The sequence below is a fragment of the Festucalex cinctus genome, chromosome 2 (genome assembly GCF_051991245.1).
Source record: "Festucalex cinctus isolate MCC-2025b chromosome 2, RoL_Fcin_1.0, whole genome shotgun sequence".
NCBI classification, from domain to species: domain Eukaryota; kingdom Metazoa; phylum Chordata; class Actinopteri; order Syngnathiformes; family Syngnathidae; genus Festucalex; species Festucalex cinctus.
Genome location: NC_135412.1, coordinates 1,321,633 through 1,348,883, shown reverse-complemented (window position 1 = coordinate 1,348,883; position 27,251 = coordinate 1,321,633). Strand labels below are relative to the sequence as shown.

Genomic DNA, 27,251 nt, shown 5'->3' with positions numbered 1-27,251 from the left:
ATTTATTCAGTGCGACCTCGGGGTTTGAAACTGCACAGGTGTCTAAACTTTTTGTTTAAAGCAGAGGTGTCCAAACTACGGCCCGGGGGCCATTTGCGGCCCGCCGTCCATTTTTCAGTGGCCCGCGACATGTGCTAAAAATGGCATTTGACTCGGTTCAAATAAAATAAAAACAAAAAAGTTTGGAGATGGTTAAAGTAAGAAGGGAGGGTATCGAAAAACAGGTGCCATTGAGGGTTATTTTAGTTCACTAAAACTAATGAAAAAAACTAAAACTAAAATTCAAAAAACAATAGTGACCGAAATAAAATAAAAACGAAAGTGCTTTTTAAAAAACGAAAACTAAGTGAAACTACATTTTATGTTTACAAAATTAACTAAAACTAACTATAATTAGAGCAAACATGTCCTTCGTTTTAGTTTCAGTATTAGTATTAGTTGTTGTTTTTAATGTATATTACTTGTGCGCAATATTTAAAAAACAGCATGGGAGCGACGTCATCATTGGGTGTTTTTCTATTGGCTGCTGCGAGATGACGTCACTTCCCTTGTGACATACTTTTAAACGTCATTATTCCGGTTTATATCAAAACACATCTACTACAAATCACATTTAAAATCATCCCCAAAGGCTCATGAATTAAATTAATTACCAAAGACTAAAACAAAGTATGTGTTTGCTATAATTGTAGTTAGTTTTAGTTAATAACCTTTAATGGCACCTGTTTTTCGATAACCCTCCCTTCTTCCTTTGACCATCTCCAAACATTTTTTCGTTTTGTTTATTTTATTTGAACCGAGTCAAACGCCATTTTTAGCATATGTCGCGAGCCACTGAAAAATGGACGGCGGGCCGCAAATGGCCCCCGGGCCGTAGTTTGGACAGGTCTGGCTTACAGCATCAGTGATGCTGTGGAGTTCGACGAAGGTTTTATGTCTACATTTTGATACTTGTGCATGGCTCTTACTTACATTTGGTATTGAGAATGCTTTTAGTTCATTCATCATGCTACACAGATTTGAAAAGAAATCTATTTTTAGATGTATAATAGTTAGTACCTTCATCTAACCTTCTTCGACCTGGAGCGATACATGATGTATGTAATAAAATCCCCCTGGGGTACATTAGTGTAGAATCTACCATGAGGGGCAGAAATCAACTCATGTTTCTCCTTACTTCACTTCTGAGATTGTATGATATCAAGTTGTTGTCTGTCATGGGTCCGTGTACTTTTCCGGCATTCGTTTTTCCTTCTGAAGCAAGGACACGGAAAACAAACCGATTTCCGTCTTTTGTTTTGATGTATATGAACAAATAACGGGAAACGAGTCGTCTCCCGTTTTTGTTGTATTAAAAATGAAAATAAAAAACGTGAAACGGGCCTTTATCCGATGTTCTATTATGTGTTTATTTAGCACAAATCGGGAAATGAAATGTGGCCGTCAACCGTTTTTTCGCAAGCTGGTTTCTCCTTGACCCGGAAGCCGTTCATCTTTTGCGGCGCGTCACAAGCTGCTGCTGCGGTACCAGCTTGCTGCCCCCTAGTGTCTATTTCGAGGTCCCCGTTGGCGCCTATTCTTCGGGACTTCCAAACATGGCTTTAGATGGCTATCACAACTTGACAGTGGAAATGAAAAATAACGGCGTGACGTCTAGTGAAATCGCTACACATCTGTGTAGCCAATTTGGCCCTATAAGAGGACTTTCGGAGAGAAATGTCCGAAGATGGTTCTCAGGTCATTGTCTGTCAGAGGCCTCGAAATAGACACTAGGGGGCAGCAAGCTTCCACTGCAGCAGCAGTTTGTGACGTGCCGCAAAAGATGAACGGCTTCCGGTCAAGGAGAAACCAGCTTGCGAAAAAACGGTTTATGGCCACATTTCATTTCCCGATTTGTGCTAAATAAACACATAATAGAACATCGGATAAGGCTCGTTTTCCGTTTTTCATTTTTATTCCAACAAAAACGGGAGACGACTCGTTTCCCGTTATTTGTTCATATAAATCGAAAAAACAAAACAAGCGTAAATCGGTTTGTTTCCCGTTTTCCGTGTCCTTGCTTCAGAAGGAAAAACGAATGGCCGAAAAGTACACGGACCCGTCATGGCCATGTAATAGAGTAAGTGTAACTGTGATGTCAACTTAAAAACGGAAAAAAAATCTCCCAAGACAGCAAGATGCGATGGGTTAGCGATGACGAGGACAAACGGACAAAGAAGGACAGACAGAGCTTCTTTCATCTGCCCTACCTTCTGTGTCGTGAGTATCTCCCACTGATATGGCCGGAGCCATTGCATCCAGGGGTGGGGCAGCTGGATGGGATGGATGGAGGGTAGAGATGTTTAAGACATGGTTGCATTGGAGTTATCGAGCAAAAAAAAAAAAAAAAAACAATGACAGCAAAACTCCCCTCTCAAAAAACAAAGGCATGCAAAGCGCGCGCACGCGTCAAAGCGATGCACATGCAAAAAAAAAAAAAAGGTGGACTTGGCCGCTGATATTTATCCACGTGATGCGTGAATGCAGGTGGCATCAAGCCGGGAGAACATAATATTGTGTGTCGTACATCAAGCCTGGCCTATATCCTGTTACCAAGAGCGATAATGATCACCCGAGACCTGCTGTAATTTCCCCTGCTCTGGCGAACAAACCATCTCGGTCCCTCTCACCCACCCTTGAGGTTGCTATGACCCCTCAGGATGGCTCATTTCAATTCTCATTAACGCATCCCACCTATTCCATTTTATTACTCCAATTATCCTTGTTATTAACACTCCCAAAAACGTATAAATACGTTCTATTTTAAATATCACCATGCTCCCAAATATGTATTTATACGCTTTGGCTTTGATGCAGCCGCAGAACGGAAGAGAATGCTTGAAGCAATGGTAGTTATTACAGAAACGGCCAGCAGATGGCAGCAGAGTATAAGAGATCAAAAAGCTCTTTCCCCCGTAGTTTTAAACAGATTTTGAAATAATGATGAAACTTAACCATATTTTGATGCTAATTGATGCAAAATGGAAAAATATAGAAATATACTTTTTTATTCCTGATGAATGAAGAAGCTCTAATCTTTCTTTTGGTAGATTCCATGTTTTTATAGCAATAGGACACAATATTCTATGGGCCTTGCAAAATCAGTCAAAATCCAGTAAAATAGCGAAAATGTCCTGGGAGTGAGTGAGTTAATTTTCCCATGTTAAAAAAAAAATGCATTTACACTGAGGCCCTTATTTTTAATTTCTTTTTGCTGTTCTGAGCACAGAGAAATGCTTGGGGTGACCATGACGACCAACAAAATATGTCCACTTGGAAATCTTTTAGAAAGCATTAAGACGTGAGAGGGTATGGACAGGCCGGCCCCTAAAGACATGACCTGGGTACAATGTCCTAGCTCAGGGGTGTCCAAACTTTTTCATTCGAGGGCCACATACAGAAAATCAGAAGGACGCGAGGGCCACATAATGTTATGAAGAGAAATTGTGTTGAGTCCTAAAAATTGTACAAATAATTTATTTGTGCTTTTGCATATTCATAAAAATGCTACAGTAGATAAACCAATTTATTTGTAATATGGCATTAGGGTTATTATAGTTTTGGAATTTTTCATTTTAGTTTTTATTTTATTTAGTTTTGTTTTTTAAATTTTGTTAGTTTTAATTAGTTACTTTCAGTATTTGTGTTTTTTTGTTTTGTTTTTTAATGTGTATTACTTGTGCGCAATATTTAAAAAACACTATGGGAGCGATGTGATCTGAAGGTGCTTTTCTATTGGCTGCTGCTAGATGACGTCACCTCTGTGTGACATACTTTCAATCGTCATTATTCCGTTTTTTTTATCAAAATAAATCAACTAAAAATCACATTTGAAATCTCCACAACTCATGCATTAAATTAATTACCAAAGACTAAAACGAAGAACATGTTTGCTATAATTATAGTTAGTTTTTTCATTTTTATTTTATTCCGTTAACAAAATAGTTTTTTGAATTTCAGTTTATTTCGTTAATTTTTGTTAACTAAAATAACGTTTAATGTCACCTGTGTTTTTCAACACCCTCCCTTCGTACTTTGACCACCTCCAAACATTTGTGTTTTTATTAATTTATCTTAACTGAGTCAAATGCCATTTTTAGCATATGTTGCCGGGCCACTGAAAAATGTATGGCGGGCCGCAAATGGCCCCCCGGGCCGTAGTTTGGACACCGCTGTCCTAGCTCCTCCCACACCCTTCATCCGTTGTTGCAGACATCAGACACCCCTCGCGTTGGATCTCATCTGTGTTTATAGCAGGAAATAGCAAAATGCTGCAGAAAATCAATAGCCAGTTTAAGGAACTGAGCACAAGCTGAGGAGAGGTAAGAACTTAAAAAGGAATACTGTACTGATAGGGAGCTTCACTTACATAAAGAAACACTGTTAGTGTCTATGAGTGCCGAGGGTGCTTTGCTATGCACATAAAACAACTTTATGAAAGATGAAGATGAAGGTGTTTTCTTACCTCAGCTCTTGTCCTACATGCTCGATAGGAACTGAAAGAAGGGGGGGGGGCAGAAACAAACATGAGCTCATGTTCCGAAATCGGTGCTGCGAAAAGAAATCCAGATCAATAAATCACAAATGCATACGAATCCCACGAGCCTTCCGCATACGCGCTTACACGGTGCTGAGGGAAAAAAGATACACACGCTTTCAAGTTCACATCTAAACACGCACACACGTTCCGTATCTGACATAAGAAAGAATAAAAACAAACATAAGTAGAAGCAAACAGGAAAAAAAAATGGTGACAATCATATGCAATATATATATAAAAAAAAAAAATTAGGGATGGTCAAGTACCAATACCAGGTATGGGTATCGGTGCTGATACCAGCCTTAGTTTAAGGCAGGGGTGTCCAAACTACGGCCCGGGGGCCATTTGCGGCCCGCCATACATTTTTTGGCGGCCCGCGGCAAATACTAAAAATAGTATTTCAATGCTGTTTATTTAAAAAAAAAAAAAAAAAAAAAAAAAAAAAAAAAAAAAAAAGGTGGATTAAACATTTCTAGCTACGCAAAGACACAAATTTGCAGCTAATAATTCAGTTCCAGAAATAAAAATAGTTTCATCCACTTGTTTCTTAGTGTCAACGTCCAATTTGTGAAAACATCACATTAATTAATGGTTAATTATTAATGAAAAAAAAAAGTGAAAACATCACATTAATGGTTGTTAAGTGTGTGCAGTTGACGACCGATTGTTCTTGTGGTTCAGAATGTCAAGTTGGGATCAGCTGCTGTGGCACACAGGGGTCACTATTTGCCTCATGACTGTTAGCAGTTTTCAATAAGTAACTGTACATTATATCAACAATTTATAATTGTTTCATTGATTTTTACCATGTTTCACTCATTCACTGCCATTGACGGAAAAAGACGTCAAATGATGCATTTTTTTTGCTGTCTGGCAATGAATGTGTTAATAAATAACTAAAAAAAAAATAAAATCAAAGTGGCCCTTGCAGCTTTCTATTTTTCTGTTTGTGGCCCTCAGAGGAAAAAGTTTGGGCACCCCTGGTTTAAGGTATCGGTACTTGTGACGGTGGTCCCCTCTAGTGCCGTTTTACAATCAGGAACTCAAAATTAGAAATTAGGGGAATAAAAAATTGCCATTAATTTCATGCATCTTTAAGGAAAAATACTGTATTGGGATTTATAGGTCTTTAAAAAAAAATTGTCAATTTTTTGGGGCGGTGGGGGCAATTTTATGTAATGGGGATATTGGCAACTGGTATCGGTATCGGTCTGAAAAAAAGGTGGTATCGAACATCCCTAGAAATAATTGTAGATGATATAAGTAGAGAAATTAAATTCCAATCAAAACAGCACTAATGATGACAACAACAAAAAAAAAGCACTGTTTTCCAATTACTTGACGTAATTGCCTTTGAAAACACAACTCGAGGAAGCAGCCGCTGCCCATCAGCACGCACGTCACTGACGCCATCGATTGGGACTTTAGCAACAGAATGAGTTTGGAGAAATATTCTATTTTCATTTGGCGCAAATAAGAAAACAATACAACCCTGGAGAATTGAGCCGGGGCTCCAATATCTCATGCATTAATCACATGTCAAAAATACCCCACATACTGTATCAGGATACACTGAGACACACTAACTGCACCGTGTGCGTGCGCGCGCGTGCGTGCGCGTGCACGAGGCATCGCAGTTTCTCCGTCTTTCGTCATTCAGTCGCGATGAATCTGAACTGCAGCTCAGCCACATTGCTTCAAAACATTTAAAAGCAGTCAATCTTTCACTTTTTACTTTCAACAAGAATGCATTCCATATGGAAGCGGACCACAACCCAGTGAAAGGCTTCTTTACTTGGTCTGTTCGCAAATAGCGGAAAAGCCTCGGAGCTGTTGAAATTTCAAAATGAACTGATTGCCAGTTGCCAATTTAATGTTTGTAGACTGAAGGAGAAAGCAGAAAAAAAAAACACTCAAGCAGAGTGCAAAACTCCACACAAGTGGAAGCCATTTAGGTTCAGACCTAAGGTGCTATTTTTTGGGCCCAGGGCAAAGTGTATGGAGGACTAAAAGTGCCAAAATTCAAATTAAATAAATGACTAAATAAATACATAAATAAATGTCTACAAGTGAAAATAAAAATGAATATGAAAAAATATATATCATTCGAAAATTCTATCTACAAAATTAAAAATAAATGGAAATAAATCCGTTTGTATTTTCACTTTTAGTCATTTATTTAGACATATATTTATTTATTTAGACATTTATTTATTTTTTGAGACAATTATTTATTTCGTCATTTATTTATCTAGTTATTTAGTCATTTATTTATTTCGAATTTTGGCAGTTTTGGTCCTCCATAAAAAAAAGTGCAGTCTTAATTGTAAAGTCTAAAACACGACGCTGAACATTTTCATGTTTTCATGCAAACAAACATCACCTGACCCAACAAACGAAAAACGATGCTCACCTCTGATTCCCTTGGACCGAGTGCGAGTTCGCTTGTCATCACTTTCTACACTCATCTGAGAGACAGAGAAGGGGGGGACAACAAGAGTCAATCAATTGCTCAATGAAAAAAAAAGAAGATGAGAAGTCATCATTTCAATAAGTCTTTCCTTGAACTGGATAGGATTGTGGCAGATGGACGTGGGGGTCGAGATAAACCAATGTGCCTTCTTATTGTATGAATAGTGAGACAAGTGTGGTGGACATTTGGAGTGGGAGCCCATAGCTCATTTTAAAAACTCCTCCCCTTTCACACCCTCCATTACAAGCACCTGTAATTTGCAGTGGCGGCAGTAAGACCCTGGCTGCACAGGGGCCACAACCAATCGTGAGAGCAAGCGTCAGAAATCAGAACTTTCAACATCATAATAATGAGGCAAAAAAAATATAAAAAATCATACAGGCCTCTAAAAGCCGAAAACTTCTATGGAGCCAAATTGCGTGTATGTGTGTGTGCGTGGAGACACCGTGAGCATTGCTTAGTTGCGGCTCGGCTTTTAAGCCACAAAAGAGCAGGTGTTAACCACCGGCTCCGGCACACACACACGCGCGCCACTCTGACGATGGCCACGCCTCCTCGGTGCCGCACTCTCAAGCTATCAGATGCTTTTTAGTCACAATGGAGCTTTTAGCTTTGATTACTGGACTTTAATTTTATCACGGGTTTACCTCCTTCTTTCCCTCGCCTTGTTCCTTAGCTCCCGTGGCGCTCGCGCACAACAGCCCACCCTAAGCCCCTCCTTTACCCGGGCACTTAACTGCTTTGTGTTCGCTCGCTCATCAAGTTGGCAAACGCCGCGGTGGGGTTCGAACACAAGGCCCCGTTTCTCCTCTTAGTTCCCCCCCCTTTTCCCTCTCGGTTTTTGGCAAAGACCCTTTCCTGCTCGTTATGAAAAGAAGGAGAGAAGGAGGGATGAGAAGAAGATGAAGCATGCTGTTGTTCACCCCGGTGGGTACGCTTCATTCATTAGTCTTTCGTGTCAGGCCGGAGGTACAGGTGCAAGACGGACAACGCCCCTCCCCTCCACAGCCTTGGCCCGCTACCGCTTTCTGCCACTTATTAGATCAGGTGCTGTCGGCGCTGAAAGTCGTGCAACAAGCCGCAGCTTTGTAGCCCGGCCCGAAGAAAGCGCTCGACTCTTTTTTTTTTTTTTTTTTTTTTTTTAGTGCCCCACTTGCAAGGAGGAGCTGAGTGGATACGAGTGCAGCGCGTGGAGTGTTTCTATGAACGCGCGCGTGCGCTCCCTCACACAAATGGGACGTTCGGCGTACGCAGCCAATCAATTCGCTGGAGTTTAAAAGCAGATGAATTAAATGTTAGACTGTACAGACCAAACCAAAGTAGGTGGACGGCTATAGATGTAAACAATTTAAATGAGCAAAAGAGAAGGTCTTTGTCTGAACATGCATGTTGTTTTAATGCAGTGCTTCTCAATTATTTTCTGTCATGCCCCCCCCCAGTAAGAAGAAAACACCCCCCCCCCCCCCCCCCGCGACAATAAAGTATCATTTGTCTATAAAATTCTTATAAGCACACCTCTGCATAACGCTGTATCCTTAATAATGTAAAAGAGAATAAAAAAAGAAAGAAATATGGACCAACTTACAACAAAGAATAGCTTTAGTAACTGTAAGAGAAAAGATCTGAAATTCAAAAATAAAATTAAATCCTTAATTAAACTATAAACATTTTTTGACTGACTGACCATGTCAAACCATATGATACGGAAAAATAAAATTACATAAATTTAAGGAATAATAATGCATTCAAAGTGATCACCAACATTAACTCAGGAGCACATTATTTAAAAAAAAAAAAAAACTTTAACCTGCAAAACAAAAATATATAAAATAATTTGTGCTGATTTTGTTTTGTTTTTTTGCTGTGTGCAAAGCGCACATGCTCAGTGCAAACAAAACCCCCACACCACCGAGCGAATGCTCCCTGCGCACACTCTGCCAATACTGAGGGCGCCACTGCCCCCTAATGTAGTGGAGGTCCAATTGCATTTTATTCTAAAAAAAACCCCCCATCAAAATAAAAAAAGAAAAAAGCATGTTCCCCGAGGTCAAGCGCGCCCCTCTTGATGGAGACTCGTGCCCCCCCATCGGGGGTGGGTGGGTGGTTGGGGGGGGGGCACTATTTGAAGCACTGTTTTAATGGCACACGCGTGCATAAATACGCAACATTTTCATCTATTTTGCCCCCCTTTCTTCCGATGGCTGCTGCTCATACCGATCAGTCATCAGGAAAGGGCGCCGAGCGCTTTCATGTTTGCGTAACCATAGCTACGCACATTTAAATTGGTAAGCGCATCCGAGTTCTTCCCTTCTTCCTGTCCCTTTTTCTCAATTCCAACTCATTAAATTTGTATGTGCACAAAAGTCATCGTGAGTGGATCCAAACGCAGCAAGGCAGGCCTTCACCTGATTTTCATAATCTCTTTGAAAGGGGCCGCTTCTAATGCAGGTTCAAAACTTGTCCTTTTTTACCTTGTCTTTTAAGCGAGACCCCTTGTGCGCCGAATGATCAAAATCTCATGCATAAAAAAAGAGAGTAGGAGGGGAAGGAGAGAATATGGAATCCGAGTGTGACACTCGCAAGCGTGAACGTCACGCGCGACTTCAACAACTGTGAAATGTAATGTGGAATAGTGTGGAGGAAGAAGAATAAAACGCACAAGGTGGAATTCACAGCTCATCCCTACAGGCTGCGTTGCACATTCTCAATTACTTTTTTTTGTGTAGGAGGGCTTTGCTCGACACTGTCACAGCTCCATGTAAATGTCTCGCTGGGGGCAATGACTTCAGAGAGAAGGTCACCCTTCGTCTCTTGGCTCAAATTAATGACTCTTTCATTCATTTTTTAGGTTTACAAGAGTGAGAGAGAGATATTACGGCAAATGCAACTGGTGACGGAAGACTGACATCACCAAAAAATGACCTGCGGGCAGCAGCTGCCAATTAGAGGGATGCTTCACACTGAACCACGGCGGGCGGCCTCCATGTTGGATTGGCACACGGCAAGACCTTCCACAGTTTCATTTTAGCAATTCGCATCCGAGAGAGCAGTCGAGCGGCAGGAGGAGGCGCAAGTCTGTCTTTCGCTAGTCGCGGGAGCGCGAGCGCAAAAGAGCGGACCTCCGCCAAGGCTAAACTAGTGGCCTTTAATTACCCAAGGAGCCATATTACTAATCGAAGTGGGTTTTCCTAATGGGCCTCATATGCATAATTACGAGGCAGTAAAACTGATTTCTCACATCCTAACATTGAGAAACTGAAATGAAATACAAAAGCATAAGATTAAATATGTTTTGTAATACTGTAATTTGAAACAAATAAAATTGCAATACTAAAAACTGATAGAGCACATATGTACCGTATGTATCTGTATACAAATAATGTTAACAAATAAAACCTACTTAGTAAGTAGAAGGAAGGAAATCATTTAAATTTGGAGGTCAGTGTATTTTTTTTTTTTCTTTAGGGATGCACGATAATGCTATTTTCAACCGATACCGATAAACCAATAATTTAGAGGTACCGATTTTGTTAACCGATAAGTAAGCCGATAATTGTTTGCAAAATTAATTTGAATACAAATATGCTTTCAAGTGCTACTATAAGTCTAACAAATACATTGAAAAGTTGTATAAACTTTGCACAATGTTTCACTGTATGTAAAGCACCATGAAGCTGAATTTTATTGATATGATCCACAACCACAACAGATGGACCAACGTGACATGTCTATAATTATTGATGGATTTCTTTATTATCTGGTTTATCTGTATGAAATCAAATTGCCGATAATTATCGGCAGATTTCTCTATTATCTGGTTCATCTGTTTGACGTCAAAATGTTCGATAAGTGCTGATAATTATCGGCTAGTGTTGTTCCGATACCGATACTGGTATCGGCAGAGGCGCCGATACTGCATTAAAACAGTGGTATCGGTATCGGTAAGTACTCACAAGTAACATGCCGATACCATTAATTGCAACACTAATATAAGATTTTGGATGCAGCATCTTGTGTCTTGCTCGTGCAAGACATTCACTGGTATGTGACATGTTCACTGCATGCCGATATAAGATATCCTATTGGCCCTTGAATGCTCTGAACCAATAGCAGGACAGCTTTTTCATGTTGAGGAAAAAAAAAAATCTTAAGTATCGATATAGTATCGGTATCGGCCGATATTGCAAAGCTGGGTATCGGTATCGGGGGCCAAAAAACGGTATCGGAACAACACTAATGTTCACTGCATGCCGATCTAAGATATCCTATTGGCCCTTGAATGCTCTGAACCAATGGCAGGACAGCTTTTTCATGTTGAGGAAAAAAAAAATCTTAAGTATCGATATCGGCCGATACTGGGTATCGGAATCGGTATCAAGGGCCAAAAAACGGTATCGGAACAACACTATTATCGGCCACCGATATTATCGTGCATCACTAGTTTTTTTTTTTTTTTAATTTACTGCTCACTTGCCAAGGCCAAGCTTTTGACAAAAAATAAATTTAAATACATTTGAATCTGCACCTGATCCTGATGGCATCCCAGTTCTGACCACAGCATCTCTACTCCAGTTCTGATGAGAATGTTCTGTGACAGATGCCATACAGAGATGATAAGAGTAGCACCTTTCTCTCTCTTTCGCCCTCTCGCTTTCCTCGGCGACCCCCAGCAGCAGAAATCAAACCAAATCAATAAACGTCATCTTCTTAGATGAACCTGAGCCATCAGGGGGGGAGCCAAACTACTTTTACTGGGCCCATGGGGGAACAGCCCACTCCCTCTCGCATCCTCCTCCTTGTCCTTACTCCCCCCCCTCCCCCTTACTCATCTCTCTTTCCTTCTCCCCCTCGGCCCCCCCTCAATCTCTTTGTTGTGCGTCGCCCTCAGTTGAGACGAACGGGGCGAGAAAATAAAAGAGGCCAGCTGTTTTCTGCTCGATGAAATAACCTCAAAATGATCGCGAAGAGAAGTTAGGTTGGAATATTCGTTTCTGCTGATATCAAGTGTGGGGAGCTCGAGGCCATCCTTTTTGAGTTCCTTTTTTGTTGTGTTTCAGTACAATAAAAAAAAAATGCTGGAGTAGAAAGTTAAACTCAGCAGAGGCAAAAAAAAAAAAAAAAAAAAAAAGCGCTGAGCTTAACTAAACTCAGCTAAGCTGAAGCGGGCAAGAGCGGAGAGCAGCGGGCAGGGCGGGGCCGGAGCGGGACATTTGATTATGTTTTCAACCTGCCATCATCTGACCCCTCCCTCACCCAACACCCCCCCCCCCCCCCTTCTTACATGTCACCCCCCCCCCCCCCTTTTTCTTGACGTCCCCGCTGAGCTAGGAAATGCCCAGGAAGCAGAATGAAGTGCGGGTAACTCTTGAGTGGTGGTGGTGGGTGTGGTGGGTGTCCAGGGGGATATTTGATGCTGCAGGGGCTTGTCACTCACCATGATTGGTCGACGGCTCTGCGCTCTCAGGGAGGCCTGACAGCGGCTGCTGGTCCTCTCGCTGCCTCGTGTCCACCGCTGGTTCACCAGCTCACCCCGAAATTCATTTTCTAGTGTGAGGACGAGATGGTGGTCGGTGACAAGAGATATGTTGTTTTTTTTCCCCACATGATCTGTACCAGTGGTTTGTTTGAGGAGGGGTGTGGTTAAAGAATACAAGGTTATGGGGGTGGGGTGATGGTACTCAAGCTTCTAGTACACACCACTAACTAATGAACACACACGCACACACGCGACGTACATGGTTAAGTGCCCCAGCTGTGGTCTCTGTCAGTCTACTAATAGAATCAATCAAATTTGCGCATTTTTATCGAGCTTTTCAGGGTGCCTGTATAAGAGAAAGGGGGGAGGATGCAAGGAATGAATGGTCAGTAAATAATGAATCAGCCATAAATCAAGCTTTTTTTTTTTTCCTCCCCCGTTTTTTCATTAAGGTAATAGCTCTTCACTTCATTGGCCTGATCACCCAAGAGAAACTTGAAGTCGATTCCAAATCCCCACCAGATTCTTCTTATACTGTAACAGATGTTGCCTTGCTTTACCGCAACAATGAGGTGAAGTGAAACCAAATGTGATGAATAAAGAATAAGGATGTTTGATACCACTTTTTTTTGGTTTTTGACCGATACCAGTACGAGTACCCAACTCGAGTAGTCACCAAAACCACCAGTACTTTTTGATGCTTAAAACTGCCCCCCACAAAAAAAATATATTTAGCATTTTCCATAAAATTGCACAAAATTAACTCTTGACCGCCAAAAACGTTTCATAACGATTAGTAGGGCTGCACGATATTGGAAAAACATGCAATATGCGATATACTTGCTGAACATAGCGATATCGATATTATTGCGATATTTAACATGTACCTCAAGAAATTACATTTTTATTACCTAATGAAAGAAAAATATTTTTCATGGGGCAAAATAAGCAACCTTCATGTAATCTTAGTTAATTAATTGTAATTATGTCTTGATCATTTTCAACTATTGAATGTTGATGCATCTTCGTTAGCATCTGACTGGCCAAATTCACATAAAAAGCATAAAATTCCATATAAAACTTATTGCGTGCCTTTGCGATATACATATTGCAAGGGCCAATATCACGATATCGATATTTTTTCAATATATTGTGCAGCCCTAACGATTAGTAAAATCAATGTATGCCGCCATAAACTTTAAATGACGTCAACTAGGGATATAACGATATCCAAACATCACGATACGATATTATCACGATATGAAGGTCACGATACGATAATTATCACGATATTGTGGGGGCATTGGCGATATTTAAAAAAATATCACAATATTGTAAAAAAAAAAAAAAAAGAGCTCATACTAAAAAAAAAAAAGCACAATATTGTGCTTTTGTACATAACAGCAATGCATATAAACCACCTACAATCGCAAATAACAATATTGAGGCACTTACTTGCTAATGCAAGCACACATTGATCGCTTCACAAGCAAATTAAGTTCCCCTTCATCTGACAATTAGCATCGATTTTAAACATAGAAGGCCAAAACATCCCTCATGGAAATTAAATTGCACTAATAAACTAGCCACTAGAGGGTGCTAGAACTGCACAAATGGAAATCAGCCTGACTTTTTTTTTAAACAAATGTGTTCCTTTTAAATATTGTGAGCATGACGACGACGATATTGTGGCAGTTTTCATATCAAGATATCACGATATTGCCCTTATCGTGACATCCCTAACGTCAACTATGTTTTTGGTATTTTTTTTAATCAATGGACAGTGCAACGTCTTAAGTGCAGCGCTGCCTGGTCAATGGGTTGTGGAATCGAAAACACTCACTAACTATGGCTAGCAGATGTCAGCATTGTATCTCTTTTCAATGGGCTGCCGGTGTATGAAATTACAATGAAACATGACATGTGGCAGTAAAAGAGTTAACGGCAATTTTCTGTTCTTCTAATTTCTTGTTCCTGATCGTAAAACTGGCACATCGCAAGTATCGATGCCTTAAAATAAGGCTGGTATCGGCACCAATACCTATCGATACTCACCCATCCCTTATATGTACTGTTAGTTGAAGCTGTAGTGCAAACCACCAACCGAGATTCGAAGAACTGAGAGGTCCTGACCTGATCTCTCGTTCTCAAATTCCACATTTAATCATAAAAAGGAAGCTAAATAGGCTTCCCTACACTCTCATCCAGTATATGCTGTATATCAATGGTGTCCAAAAAACGGCCCGGGGGGCCATTTGCGGCCCGCCGTCCATTTTTTAGTGGCCCGCGACATATGCTAAAAATGGCATTTGACTCAGTTCAAATAAACTAAAAACAAAAATGTTTGGCGATGGTCAAAGTAAGAAGGGAGGGTGTCGAAAAACAGGTGCCATTAAAGTTTATTTTAGTTAACCAAAACTAACGAAAAAAATACAATTCAAAACTACAATTTCGTTCAGGAAATAAAATAAAAACGAAGATGCTTTTTTAAAAAAAAGAAAATTAACTGAAACTACATTTTATGTTTACAAAACTAACTGAAAATGAAACTAACTATAATTATAGCAAAAATGACCTTCGTTTTAGTCTTTGGTAATTAATTTAATGAGCCTATGGGGATAATTTTAAATGTGATTTGTAGTAGATTTATTTTGATATAAACCGGAATAATGACGTTGCACCCATGGTATTTTTTTTTATATTGTGCACAAGTAATACACATTTACAAAAATTTAAAAAACTCAAACTAATACTGAAACTAACTAAACTAAAACTAAGCATTTAATAAAGAACTAAAACTAATAAATAACTAACAGAACCACCCTGAAAACTAATTAAAACTAACTAAATTAAAAAAACAAAAAAAAAACAATAAAAACTAAAATGAAAAATTCCAAAACTATAATAACCCTGCTGCCACATTACAAATAAATTGGTTTTGGTTTATATACACTGTACCATTTTTCTAAATATGCAAAAACACACATAAATTATTTGTACAATTTTTAGGACTAAACACAATTTCTCTTCATAACATTATGTGGCCCTTGCGTCCTTCTGATTTTCTGTATGTGGCCCTCAAATGAAAAAGTTTGGACACCCCTGCTGTATATGATATATTCTTTGATCCTATACTGCTGATTCCCACCTAAAAGACTCACTGCTCATTATTTCACAGTAAAACTTGAAGGTGCATGAGACAATTAGTTTTTCACTGGGGTTGCTTTGCTTAATCGGACGCAAAAAAGGGCGCGGGAATATCGGAGTGACGCTTTCACGCGCAGTGAATGGATTAAAATAATCTGATCCTACGGAAAATATGCTTCATTTGAAAGCTTGCGATTCGTTTCATTCCTATTTTACGGACGTAAGCGCTACCGAGACATTTCATCAGGCACAACCGCATATTCTTTTTCATGATGATAATGTTCACTATTTTGATTGTTTGGAATTGTAGCATTGCATCATGCTGAGGGGAGTTTGATTTATTTTGCTTTGTTTATCTTAGGACATTGGGGGACTAAATGTTCGAAACACTTTTATGATGCAGCGTATACAGTAAATTTTGTAGAGTATATTTTATTTTAAACAGAGTAAATTTTAAACTTGGAAGAGAGTAAAACATTCAGAGTAAATTTTACTCAAAGTATTTTTAATGTGCACGAGAGAATTGGCCTATCCCGTCACACCTTGTAAAGTTATTTTTGAGTACATTTTACTAGTTTATTTTAATAAAAAAAAAAATAGTTACACCTCATAACCTTCAATTTGGGAGACTGCCACTCTACCACCTGAGCTATGCCACTTCTACTGTTTGATAATAACCAAAAGAGTTTGGAGGCATGAAGATTCCAGCTGACATGAGTGATATACTAAGACACAGTCGGAGCATGTTTCAGGGAGTAGATTGTCTGTCTCCCAAACTGAAGTTGTGGGTTTGTTCCTCAACCCTTGAGTGACTTTTTTTTTTAAATAAAATAGTACGCAGTAAAAATACTTTGAGTGAAATTTACTCTGAATATTTTAGTCTCTTCCAAGTGCGAATTTTATTCTGTTTAAAGTGGGACCAAATAGACTCTGTTTATAGTCAAATTTATTCTACAAAATTTACTGTGTCGTGGTACGCCAAACACAATAACAAGCAATTACACAGCCATATCTACAGTTGTCAATCAAAACTGGGCCTTATTACATTTGTAAATGCAAAATTTTGCATATTACCTCAAAACAAAGTTTATGCAAGGGTAATACCATTACTCGCAGCTTACAGTATTGGGACAATGAAGCAAAGAGCCCTAAATCCATAGTTAGATTAAATACCAGAGTGGGCTGACTGTAACAGTATTAAGTGTACATACAGGGCCAAGCCAGCTGTACACTCCTGCTCCCGTAAAGAAGGATTTAGTCGCGATACAATGTGATTAGAGCGTCAATGAAGCAGAAAGGGAATCACAAATCAAAAGTTGTGGAGGAAGAAAGATTAAAATTACACACACACACACAAAAAAAGAGCCGAGTTGCCACATCTGAAAATTCTTCAGTTAATAAGAGACTCATTGGTTAGAAAGTATGTAAAGAGAGCAGTTTAAAAGGCTGGTATCAGGACAAATGCTTGGTTATGGGACAGCGGGAAAGCGATGCAGGAGAGCGAAGCAGCAGCTTTTGGAGAAGCTCCCCTGAGGGCCACCCTGACCTCAGCATCTGAGGAACAACAAAAGTGTCACCGCCGCTTATCAAATGAAACCGGGCACTGGCACTGCACAGTTTTGTGGTGTCACAAGACTGTATGTTTGGCATTGTTTTGGCCAGAAATCCTTTTGCTTCCCCCCCCCCCCCATTTTTCAACACGGGGCACGAAATTCATTATTTCCAAGCCTGTCATTTGAAATGTCTGCTCTCCCTTGAAAGCCCGCAGGACCCTGACCTTTGCTTGTATAGCTTAGATTTTTGATAGGCTTTGAATGACGAGGGTGCAATTTGGCCCCAGCTGCTCCTCCAACACGTTTATTACGCTCTCTCCTCCGGCACCTGCTGTCCTCGCCACGGGCTATTCAGTCCCTAATAAATAGAAAGCTTCGCCACTAAGGTAACTAAAAACACAGAGGTGAGCACGGCCGGAGCTGCAAGCGGGCTCGATAGTCTCCAGTGACAGCATAAGGCACCAATAACCTAATTCTGTAATCCTTTGAAACTGGGCTACAATTCGCAGGAAAAAGAAAGCAGAGGACAACAAACAAAACGAAAAGTGGTCATCATCACATCAAATCAGGGAAGCAATAAGCACAATACACGTTAAAAGACCCGCAGAAAATTGCACTTCAGCCTTGAATTGTTTTCAAGTGTGGATACTTTGAAGGCAGGATGAAAGTGAGTTCACTTCGCATGCTGCTACTCCCTACTAAAACCTTGACATGCTAAGCCATTAGCACAAAATAACAGCAAAACTTTCCAAAAGTATTTTCTTGGAAATCAAGTCGAATGTGCAGCCAACTACAATTTATTTATTTTTTTTTAAAGAAAAAGATCGAGTGTAGTGCGCTTCTTCATCATCATCATCATCATCCTCGTCATCATCCCTCATCTCTTTCCTCCATCTTAGGACGCAGGTGCATTGACAGAACGAGTTACGCACACGCACACACACATTACGTGGCCATGTAAGCAAAGCAAAGAGGAGGGGGGGGATTGTGAGTGCATGGAAAAAAAAAAAACACACAACACAAGTCTACATTACGCACAGTCCGACAACACGCTCGTCTAAAAAAGAAAAATCACGACACAACGTGTATATTTCCCCAATAGAGGTGGTTATTTCTAGGCTCGACTTTTCGGGGGACAAATGTGCACACCATTAAAGACGGCTGACATTTGAAAAGAGCATCGCTGCTTTTTTTTTTTTTTTTGCTGCAGAGGATCAAATGGCCAACCCCTCCCTCTTTAACACGCTCCATCCATCGTTCCATCCATCCATCCATCCATCCATCCATCCATCTCTCGCATCGCAACAACAGCGAGCATTTAACACCAAAACTCCGCACATCAGATTGCACACTTTGCACTATAGGAACAACACAAATATGCGGCTAGCACGTATTCGCGGTTCGTCGGGCGATGTAACGTACAGCAAAACGGATGCACGTTCGCGGAAAATGCCCCCAAAAAAAAGGTGAAGCTAGAGGACAGAGTGGAAGATGCACCTCCGTAAAAAAAAAAGAAGAAGAAAAAAAAAAAAGAGCATTAGTGGAGGGCAAGTACTACACGCGCACTTGCACGCTGACACACACAAGCCACGCTGACGTACTACAAGAAGTGGATCGACGCGCCATAGTTGTGTACTGTTATCAAAACACTGGTAGTTTCCTTCCTACGCTCTAAATATGAGTAAGTTTGAATAAATGAGTGTGAAGACGAATGACTAATTGATACGTATGCAAAAGTATACACGCATTAAAAACCTCCAAAGCAGTTCGTTACCTGGAATCAATAATATTGCGTCGCTGCCTCCTCTGTGTTTTTTAATAGTTGCAAGATGAAGAAGTTCGCTTGAAAACGACAATAACATCCGAGTGATAGTTTAAAAAAAAAAAAAAAGAAAAGATTTTTATATCCCGGTCCAAAGGTCCAGATGTGGTAAGTAAAGGATGGAGAGGAAGCATAAAAGCGGCCTCGGTCACACGCAGCACCGGCTGGCGGCTCCGGATCGAGGCGTGAGGGATGTTACTTGTTTGTAAGCAAAAACATGGCTTCATTTGCCTTTGTCAGCGAGAAGGAAAAAAAAAAACCAAAAAAAAAAAACCTAATATTGACTTACCTTTCCCTCATGAGCCATTGTATCCCCTCCTCCCCTCCGCCACCCCCATTCTCCTCCCTCCGCCCTTTGCCATGACATCACGGAAGCTGTAGTAAAACCTCGAGCATCACATGGGCAGGGCTTGAGGACCCCCACCCCGCCCCCATCACACTCCCTTACGCCACACACCCCTCACGACGCACTCTCTGGTACATGAACACGCCCCCCTTTCGCTGACTCCCCCCCCTCCGAACACATGCATCATCTGAGTCGACAAAGCTGACGATTTCAAACTAGAAAAAGTGCATTTGAATCTTATGCACATATTGAAAAGGCCAAAAACGTGTCCCTCTATATTAGTCACAGCAAGCATCTCAGAGTTAAGTCATAGCACATAGCAAACCTTTTCCTCCCTGTGCCTGAAAGTGGTACGGTCCAATATTTCATTCAAGGGGCATTTGTTTTCCTTCTCGGATTCAGAAAAGATGGAGTTACTACAACTGACATCGTCCAATGTCAAAGACGTTCAAAAGATGAGAGTTTTAAAGATGATTCAAGCAAGTGCGATCACTGTCACAGATTTGTTGATCGTTTTACTGAGGGGGGGAAAAAAAAAAGCCAACTCCAAGTAGCCTCTTAGTGTTACTTGGAGTCACTCCCAAATGTTTGTTTTTTTCCCCTTTGCTGTTTTGAAACCATTAGTGGAAATGACAACCATTCATTACAAGCCATTTGAGAATAGTCCCCACAAATGCCATTCTTTATCTGCCGTCTCCACGCCACGCACGCAGGGAATATTCAAAAAGCCCAACCTTCAGCTTTCAGAAATTCTATTAAATTCTTATCTCCTTGCAGCAGGCTCTTTTTTGTGCAATCCCATTGTTATGCATTGGAGCTGAAATCAATCACCGGGCGCGCGCGTCGCATCAGTATGATTTCAGACCGCGGCTGCCTGGCGTCGGAGAAGGGACTCACACAACAACAGGGGCGACAATCGAATAAACAAGGCGGGCGGGGGGGGATTGGGGGATGATGGGGATGGGTGGGGGGTTTAAGAAAAACCTTGGGCCTTGATCCAGCTGAGTGGAACAAGGGAGGAGGCCATGTGCAAAGTTAGGTCTGGTGAGGAAGTGACAGTTAAGTACATACCACCAGCTTTAAAAGTCATTTCTCTGTACTGTGGAGAGCTCCAAAGAGTTTTTTGCATGTGAGAAACAGAACCCTGGACAGCTCTCAGAGCAGCAACAATCACTTACACAAGTTTATTGTGGAGGCAACAAAGGCTTTTTGTCTTTTCCTTCATTAGGCGCAACAATAGGCTTGATGAGTAGATACAACATTATTGTTGGTGCTAATTTCAAAGTCTCCTTCGTCGTTTCATGTCATTTCATGATATGTTGGCAGCTGAGACAGCAGCTGAGCTGTAGATTAACTTACATTTCACCCTGATCCGTTGCAAAAGTAATCATAATAATAGATACATTTCTGTTGTGTTGAGATTAATTATTTTTCACCAGTATGCTAAAGTAGGCTACATAATATCCATCCATCCGTCCATTTTCTTGACCGCTTAGTCCTCACAAGGGTCGCGGAGGGTGCTGGAGCCTATCTCAGCTGGCTCTGGGCAGTAGGCGGGGGACACCCTGGACTGGCTGCCAGCCAATCGCAGGGCTACATAATATTTGTTTTTAAATAAAGTTGATCAAGTTTGGAAGTCGATGAAGTAGGTTAAAAAAAACATTGATTTAAAGCATAACTTAAAAATAATCACTTAAGATGTTGCGTTCTTTTAAATAGAATGACATAAAAAAAATACTATTCATATTTTTGAAAAACTACTAAACAAAAATAAAAGTATAGCAGTTACAATATTGACTTGTTCCGCTTTGACGGTTGCCTCAGTGTCTTATAATTCGGCAGCAACATTAGGAAAAAAACTTCAAAGTAGTCTTACTTTATGGTAATTTAATGTCGCAGAGTTGTGAGTGCAGATGGCACAGCCAGGCCTCCTAACACTTTTGAATGAAGTTGTATGGTGGCGATATTGTGCATAAATATTACATGGGGCAGCAGCTGAACTGAGAAGTAAGGTTGGGACCCGGGAGGCCCCTGTGGGCCCTCGACAGATGGAACAAGCCGACAGACTAACGCAAGAAAAAAAAAAAAAAAAAAAAAAAAAGTTTCTAATCAGCTCGCAGCTTGGCATTGTCCCCATGGTACCAGGACCACAAAGTCCCCCAGGGGGATCAACTCTCTTTTGTCCCGGACACGTCGAGACAAGTAGACGGAGTAAAGTTTATTTTGAAAACTATATGTCCGTTATTGGCATCTGTTGACGCCAAACTTTTTACAACGGGCGATGACGTAGAACTCGCTAATGTCGTAATCCTCCAACGACCGGCATCCGTTCATAAAACGTCTCACTTGTTGGAAACGTTCTCACAAAACATAAAAGATGTGTTCTACCCTACTTTACTGAAGCGGGCAAAAACAAAAACAAAAATAACACACAGCTGCCTTTCAAATGAAAGAGTTACAATACACGCACACACAGACGTTTGCCATTGTCGCTTTGAAATGTTGGCAGTTAGAGTGAATATAAAGTTATTGATACGATACCTAGAAAAGTGCGACACAGCTTCATCTTCGCGGCCATTCCGTCTGCTTGTCGTGTGCGGCGAGCGTCAAGTGCCGCCGTCAACTTTTTTTTACTTGGTCGACGCAAACTTGCTCAAACTTTACTTCAACTTGCCATGACGTGAGGGGGCGGGGAGAAGGTGATTGACAGCTACGGGGAGCCAATAGCGAGGCGCCGTGCTCTTCTACTGCCCGGAGCTGGCCCAAGGCCGAGTAAACCCCCCCCCCACCACCACATCATCATCGTCATCACCCCCCCCCCCCCCTCGCCAAAAAAAAAACAAAAAGTCTCAGCTTTCAACAACAATGCACTGCAACAAAGAGCATCTGCTGTGGCCGACAACTTCTCACAGTCACACGAAGCTCCCTCAGCAAACTGATTTAAAAGCATTAATACACACAACCGGCACTGACATCTCATTTCCTTTTGCTTTTTACGTCTGATGTGGGGGGCAAAAATCATAAAAGAAGATTATCTCAGCAAAAAGTTGAGGAAAGGATATGTAGGCTATAATAATATATTTGCACCCAAGAAAAATGCCACAACTCCGTGCTTCACTTTAATCATATTTATAATACAACATAGTGTCATTTAAAATTATATGACCATATTTTTGTGCTTATTAATTTGCAAGTTACATTTTTTTTTCCCAGTGTGCCTTGACTCCACTCTTTAGGCCACAAGGAGCTACACATAGCAGATGTACAGCTAATTTGGGGAAGTTAGAAGAACATTTTCACTCTAACTCGGGGCTTTTTCACAATGTGCATGTGTGCGTGTGTGTGCGTGTCTGGGACAGACAGACAGTTCCTCCCTCCCAATAGCAGATGGTCGGCCAGATAATGAGCTCTCCCATTGCTTGCTCCCATTATCCTCATCCCTCCAAGATGGAATGGGGGGGGGATATACCACCATCAACACACAAACTAACACTTCTCCTCTTCGTTTCATTTCATCGCCATTCATTCACTCCAAAAAAATGTTTTCCCCTCTTTTGTTGAGAAAAAGTTGCATTTGACTAAAAGCCAAGCAGGTGCATTTTCGTAGTCTTGTTGTTTGTTTGGCAGTCGGCATCCGAAACGGCATCTCGGAAAGAGAAACAACTCACGAAGATAAACTGTGCATCACGTAAAGTTTTTTGTATACGTTCAGTTCTTGCTATAGTTCGAACTATAATTGAAATAGTTTGAGGCGTAACTGGCAACTGAAAATATAAAAATAACTTGCTTTAAAAAGTTCCGCAAAAGTTCTCAATAGTTGCAAACCTAAAAGAAATTATAAAGTTAAAAAAAAATCTAAACTGAATCCACCCTTATGAAGTTGTAAAACCGAACTACACTAAACCTCAGTTAAGAGGCACCAAACTACATTTTCACGTTGTTTTCTGTATCTACAACAAAAATGCTACAGTGTAAATCTATACAAAATATATGTATATAAAAGTGCGTGCTTCTGGCCCACAAACCACCGGAAATTCTCAAGCAGAGGTAAACAAACATGACGACACTTTTGGAGCGGGGAGGAAAAATGACTAATTTAGCGTGGTGAGTGACATTTATATATAATGTTTTTTATTGAACGAAGACGACTCGTCTATTTGCGTAATGACGTCCGTGCGTCACGCTTTTGAACGCTTTTCAACGTGCTATTCCAATTGAACCCAATTTACATGTAATTTACGGGAGTAACTGTCCTATCAAGCATGTAAACGGGTTACCCCAATTTTTTTTCCCGAATTTGGAATTTTGACCTTTTTTTTTTTTTAACGCAAACATAGTCGCGCTTACAAAACAGAAACCAAAACGAGTTTGGATAAACCAAACTTCGAATTACAACACACTAAATGAAATGAAACAACACGGAATGAAGCTAAAACAAACAGAAGTAGAATGTTAAATTAAACTAAACTTTGATGTGCTTTTGCATTGTTGCACTGTTGTGCAACAGAACTATAAAATGATATATGTATTCATCTCACCTAGAGGGATCATAATTTGTCTGATAAATACACAACTCAACCATTGCGTGTGGTCTGTAAGAAAAGTGTAAATTGGAATCAACCAAACCAACAGAATTTTATTTTCAACGTCACTTTAATGGCATTAAAAAGTAAAATAGTAACATTGTTAAGAATTCTTCAAGTTGTTCTGCCTGCTTTGTTTACGATTGTCTTATTTTGAAACGTATGCTTTTAATTTGAAAGGTCGCGCTTGATTTCCGCTTCCTGTTTTTCCGTCCTCCGTGTGTCTTTCAGATCGCAGCGTGCAGTAGTAAATGACGACGTGAGTGACCGTTCTCATTCGTTCCAATTCTAATTTGTGCTGATACATTCTTATTTGTGTTTAGTAAGAAAGTATGAGTGTTAGTGTCACTTATGTGTTCGTTTTTTGGCAAATGTTTGCATTTGTTATCAGTAGCTGATAGCTAACTGCTAATGTGTGGCTGTTAGTAACTTGCTAATATGAGTAATGTAGACCAACAATACATTACGTTTCCATTTAAAATAGCCTGGAAACATTTATATATCTGAGTTTATTTATTTATTCTCTCTTACCGGAGCGCCCCGTAGTGGTTAATCAATTCTAAATAACCACTTCAGAGGTTGAATCCTCAACAAAAATGATTTCACTTCTCACTATATTCTGCCAATTAACATTCACTGCCTTTGACAAGTATACTTGTCAATTGTATTTTTTAGAGCGGTGCTAAATGGGGGCGAATCTGAGCATGCTCCACTGTAAATATCAAACTTGGAAACAACTTCACTGATGCCCAACCACCGGTAGATGACATCATAGCCCCATTTTATAGGAAATAAACACAGTTTCAGAGTCCATGGGAGAAATGGCTGTATTTTGGCAAACCTACATTTTTCTGCTGTCAATTATAAAAGAACGGGACGGGACAAAAAGTAGGGAGTCTATTCTGTTATTTGGTAGATTCGGTTTATATATAATTATTGAATGGAATATCACGTGAGTATTGGAAATGTAAAAATTTTCTATAATGACTGGCAGTGAATGAGTTAAGCAATTTTTCACTTGTGGCAATGATTTTTTTTTTTTTTTTTTTTGTATTTCATTATGATTATTTTTTAAATCTGAGAATGGCAAGCAGCGTGTAGCATTCTTACTGATCATAGCACTGTCTTTAGCCTATTAAACTGCACTTTTCACCCCAGCCTTCTACTCCATCCGGTATCAAGGACCAAACACACATAATCTCTACAAGTTTGGCCATAAACATACCCAAATGAATACACATATAGCAAAGACCCCCACCCACCCCTCCTCCATACACACATCACCCACTTTATTCTCCGCTTTGCAGAGCAGGCAGCTGAACTCTGACACAGCCCCAGCTGTCCTGGAGACGGCGACGACAATAAAGATCAAACAAATACACGCACGTACATACTCAAGAGAGGGAAAAATGACCTGCGCAAAGCTCATTTATTTATTTATTTATTTATCTATTTATCCAGGTAAGGCAATTGAGAACAGAATCTCTAATCTTGACCCACAATGACGACTAGCATAAGGGGGAAAAAAACAGAATAAAAGCAAATACAAATACATATAGACGCCACACTGTACAATGTGATAAAGTGACATAGTTACATAATACATTACATCATAGCACATGGTGAATAAAAAAGTTGATAAAACAGGCGCAGCGTTCATGTCATTATCATGATTCTTCCGAAGTATTGCGAACATTGCAACTGTACGGAAGCGCAGAGCTGCCAATGTGGAGTAAACATTTTTGGATGGCGAGTACGTTCGAACATACTCGCAAATATGTTCGAACATACACAATTATGTTTGAACGTATTGAAATATGTTCGAACATACTCGCAAATACGTTCGAACATACTCGCAAATATGTTCAAACGTACTTGTAGGCTACATGCTAAAAAGTTAGCATACCTTCCCATAATGCCACGGGGTATCATTTGCGCATGTGCAAGTAAAAAACCCCCAATTTTTTAGGTATTTCGGCCACATTAACAATTCATTATAAAATTAAGTAGACAAAAAACAGTGATTATTTGTAACTTTTACGATTTATTATGTCTGCCATGCATGATTTAGTGTCGTCATTTTTCGCCCCATAAGGCAATGGGGTATTACGCTTGCGAATACCCCATGGCATTATGGGAAGGTATGCTAACTTTGTAGCATGTAGCCACACATACGTTTGAACGTATTTGCGAGTATGTTCGAACGTATTTGCGAGTATGTTCAAACATATTTGCGAGTACGTTCGAACATATTTGCGAGTATGTTTGAACATATTTCAATACGTTCGAACGTATTTGCGAGTATGTTCGAACATATTTGCAAGTGTGTTCGAACGTATTTGTGAGTATGTTCGAACATATTTGCGAGTGTGTTCGAACGTATTTGCGAGTATGTTCGAGCATATTTCAATACGTTCGAACATATTTGCAAGTACGTTCGAACATATTTGCGAGTACGTTCGAACGTATTTGCGAGTGTGTTCGAACGTATTTGCGAGTGTGTTCGAACGTATTTGCGAGTATGTTCGAGCATATTTCAATACGTTCGAACATATTTGCGAGTGCGTTCGAACGTATTTGCGAGTATGTTCGAACGTATTTGCGAGTACGTTCGAACATAATTGCGAGTATGTTCGAACATTTTTGCGAGTATGTTCGAGCATATTTCAATACGTTCGAACATATTTGCGAGTGTGTTTGAACGTATTTTTGAGTATGTTCGAACATATTTGCGAGTATGTTCGAACATATTTCAATACGTTGGAACATATTTGCAAGTACGTTCGAACATATTTGCGAATGTGTTCGAACGTATTTGCGAGTATGTTCGAACATATTTGCGAGTATGTTCGAACATATTTGCAAGTACGTTCGAACATATTTGCGAATGTGTTCGAACGTATTTGCGAGTATGTTCGAACATATTTGCGAGTATGTTGGAACATATTTGCAAGTACGTTCGAACATATTTGCGAATGTGTTTGAACGTATTTGCGAGTATGTTCGAACATATTTGCGAATGTGTTCGAACGTATTTGCGAGTATGTTCGAACATACGCGCCAGCCAAAAATGTTTACTCCACATTGGCAGCTCTACGCTTCCGTACACCTGGAAACAACTTTTAAATAAGATTGTATGGGGCAACACAGGGTCAGAAATTGTGCAAGCGTCTGCGGGGCAGAGAAGGGGAATCCTGATTTGTGGAAAATAAACTTTACTTATGTTATGAAGTGTGCAAGACGACTTTAAAAAAAAATAAATCAAAACGCTT

General features: G+C 40.2%; 1 protein-coding gene across 9 annotated transcripts in view; it reads right to left on the bottom strand.

Annotated features, from left to right (window-relative positions):
* LOC144013315 (myelin transcription factor 1-like) overlaps positions 1-27,251 on the bottom strand; it is a 108,416-nt gene that overhangs the window by 20,687 nt on the left and 60,478 nt on the right. For 4 of the 9 annotated variants that reach the window (XM_077511988.1, XM_077511989.1, XM_077511991.1 and 1 more), the window contains exons 4-7: positions 12,487-12,596; positions 6,993-7,047; positions 4,505-4,535; positions 2,250-2,312 (exon numbers count right to left, since the gene is read on the bottom strand). In XM_077511988.1, coding sequence (XP_077368114.1) covers positions 2,250-2,312; positions 4,505-4,535; positions 6,993-7,047; positions 12,487-12,596 — 259 coding nt within the window. Of the gene's footprint in view, positions 1-2,249; positions 2,313-4,504; positions 4,536-6,992; positions 7,048-12,486; positions 12,597-18,650; positions 18,674-19,002; positions 19,304-19,339; positions 19,381-21,937; positions 22,072-27,251 lie in introns of those variants that run through there. The other 5 variants (XM_077511993.1, XM_077511996.1, XM_077511994.1 and 2 more) reach the window with 4 other exon arrangements.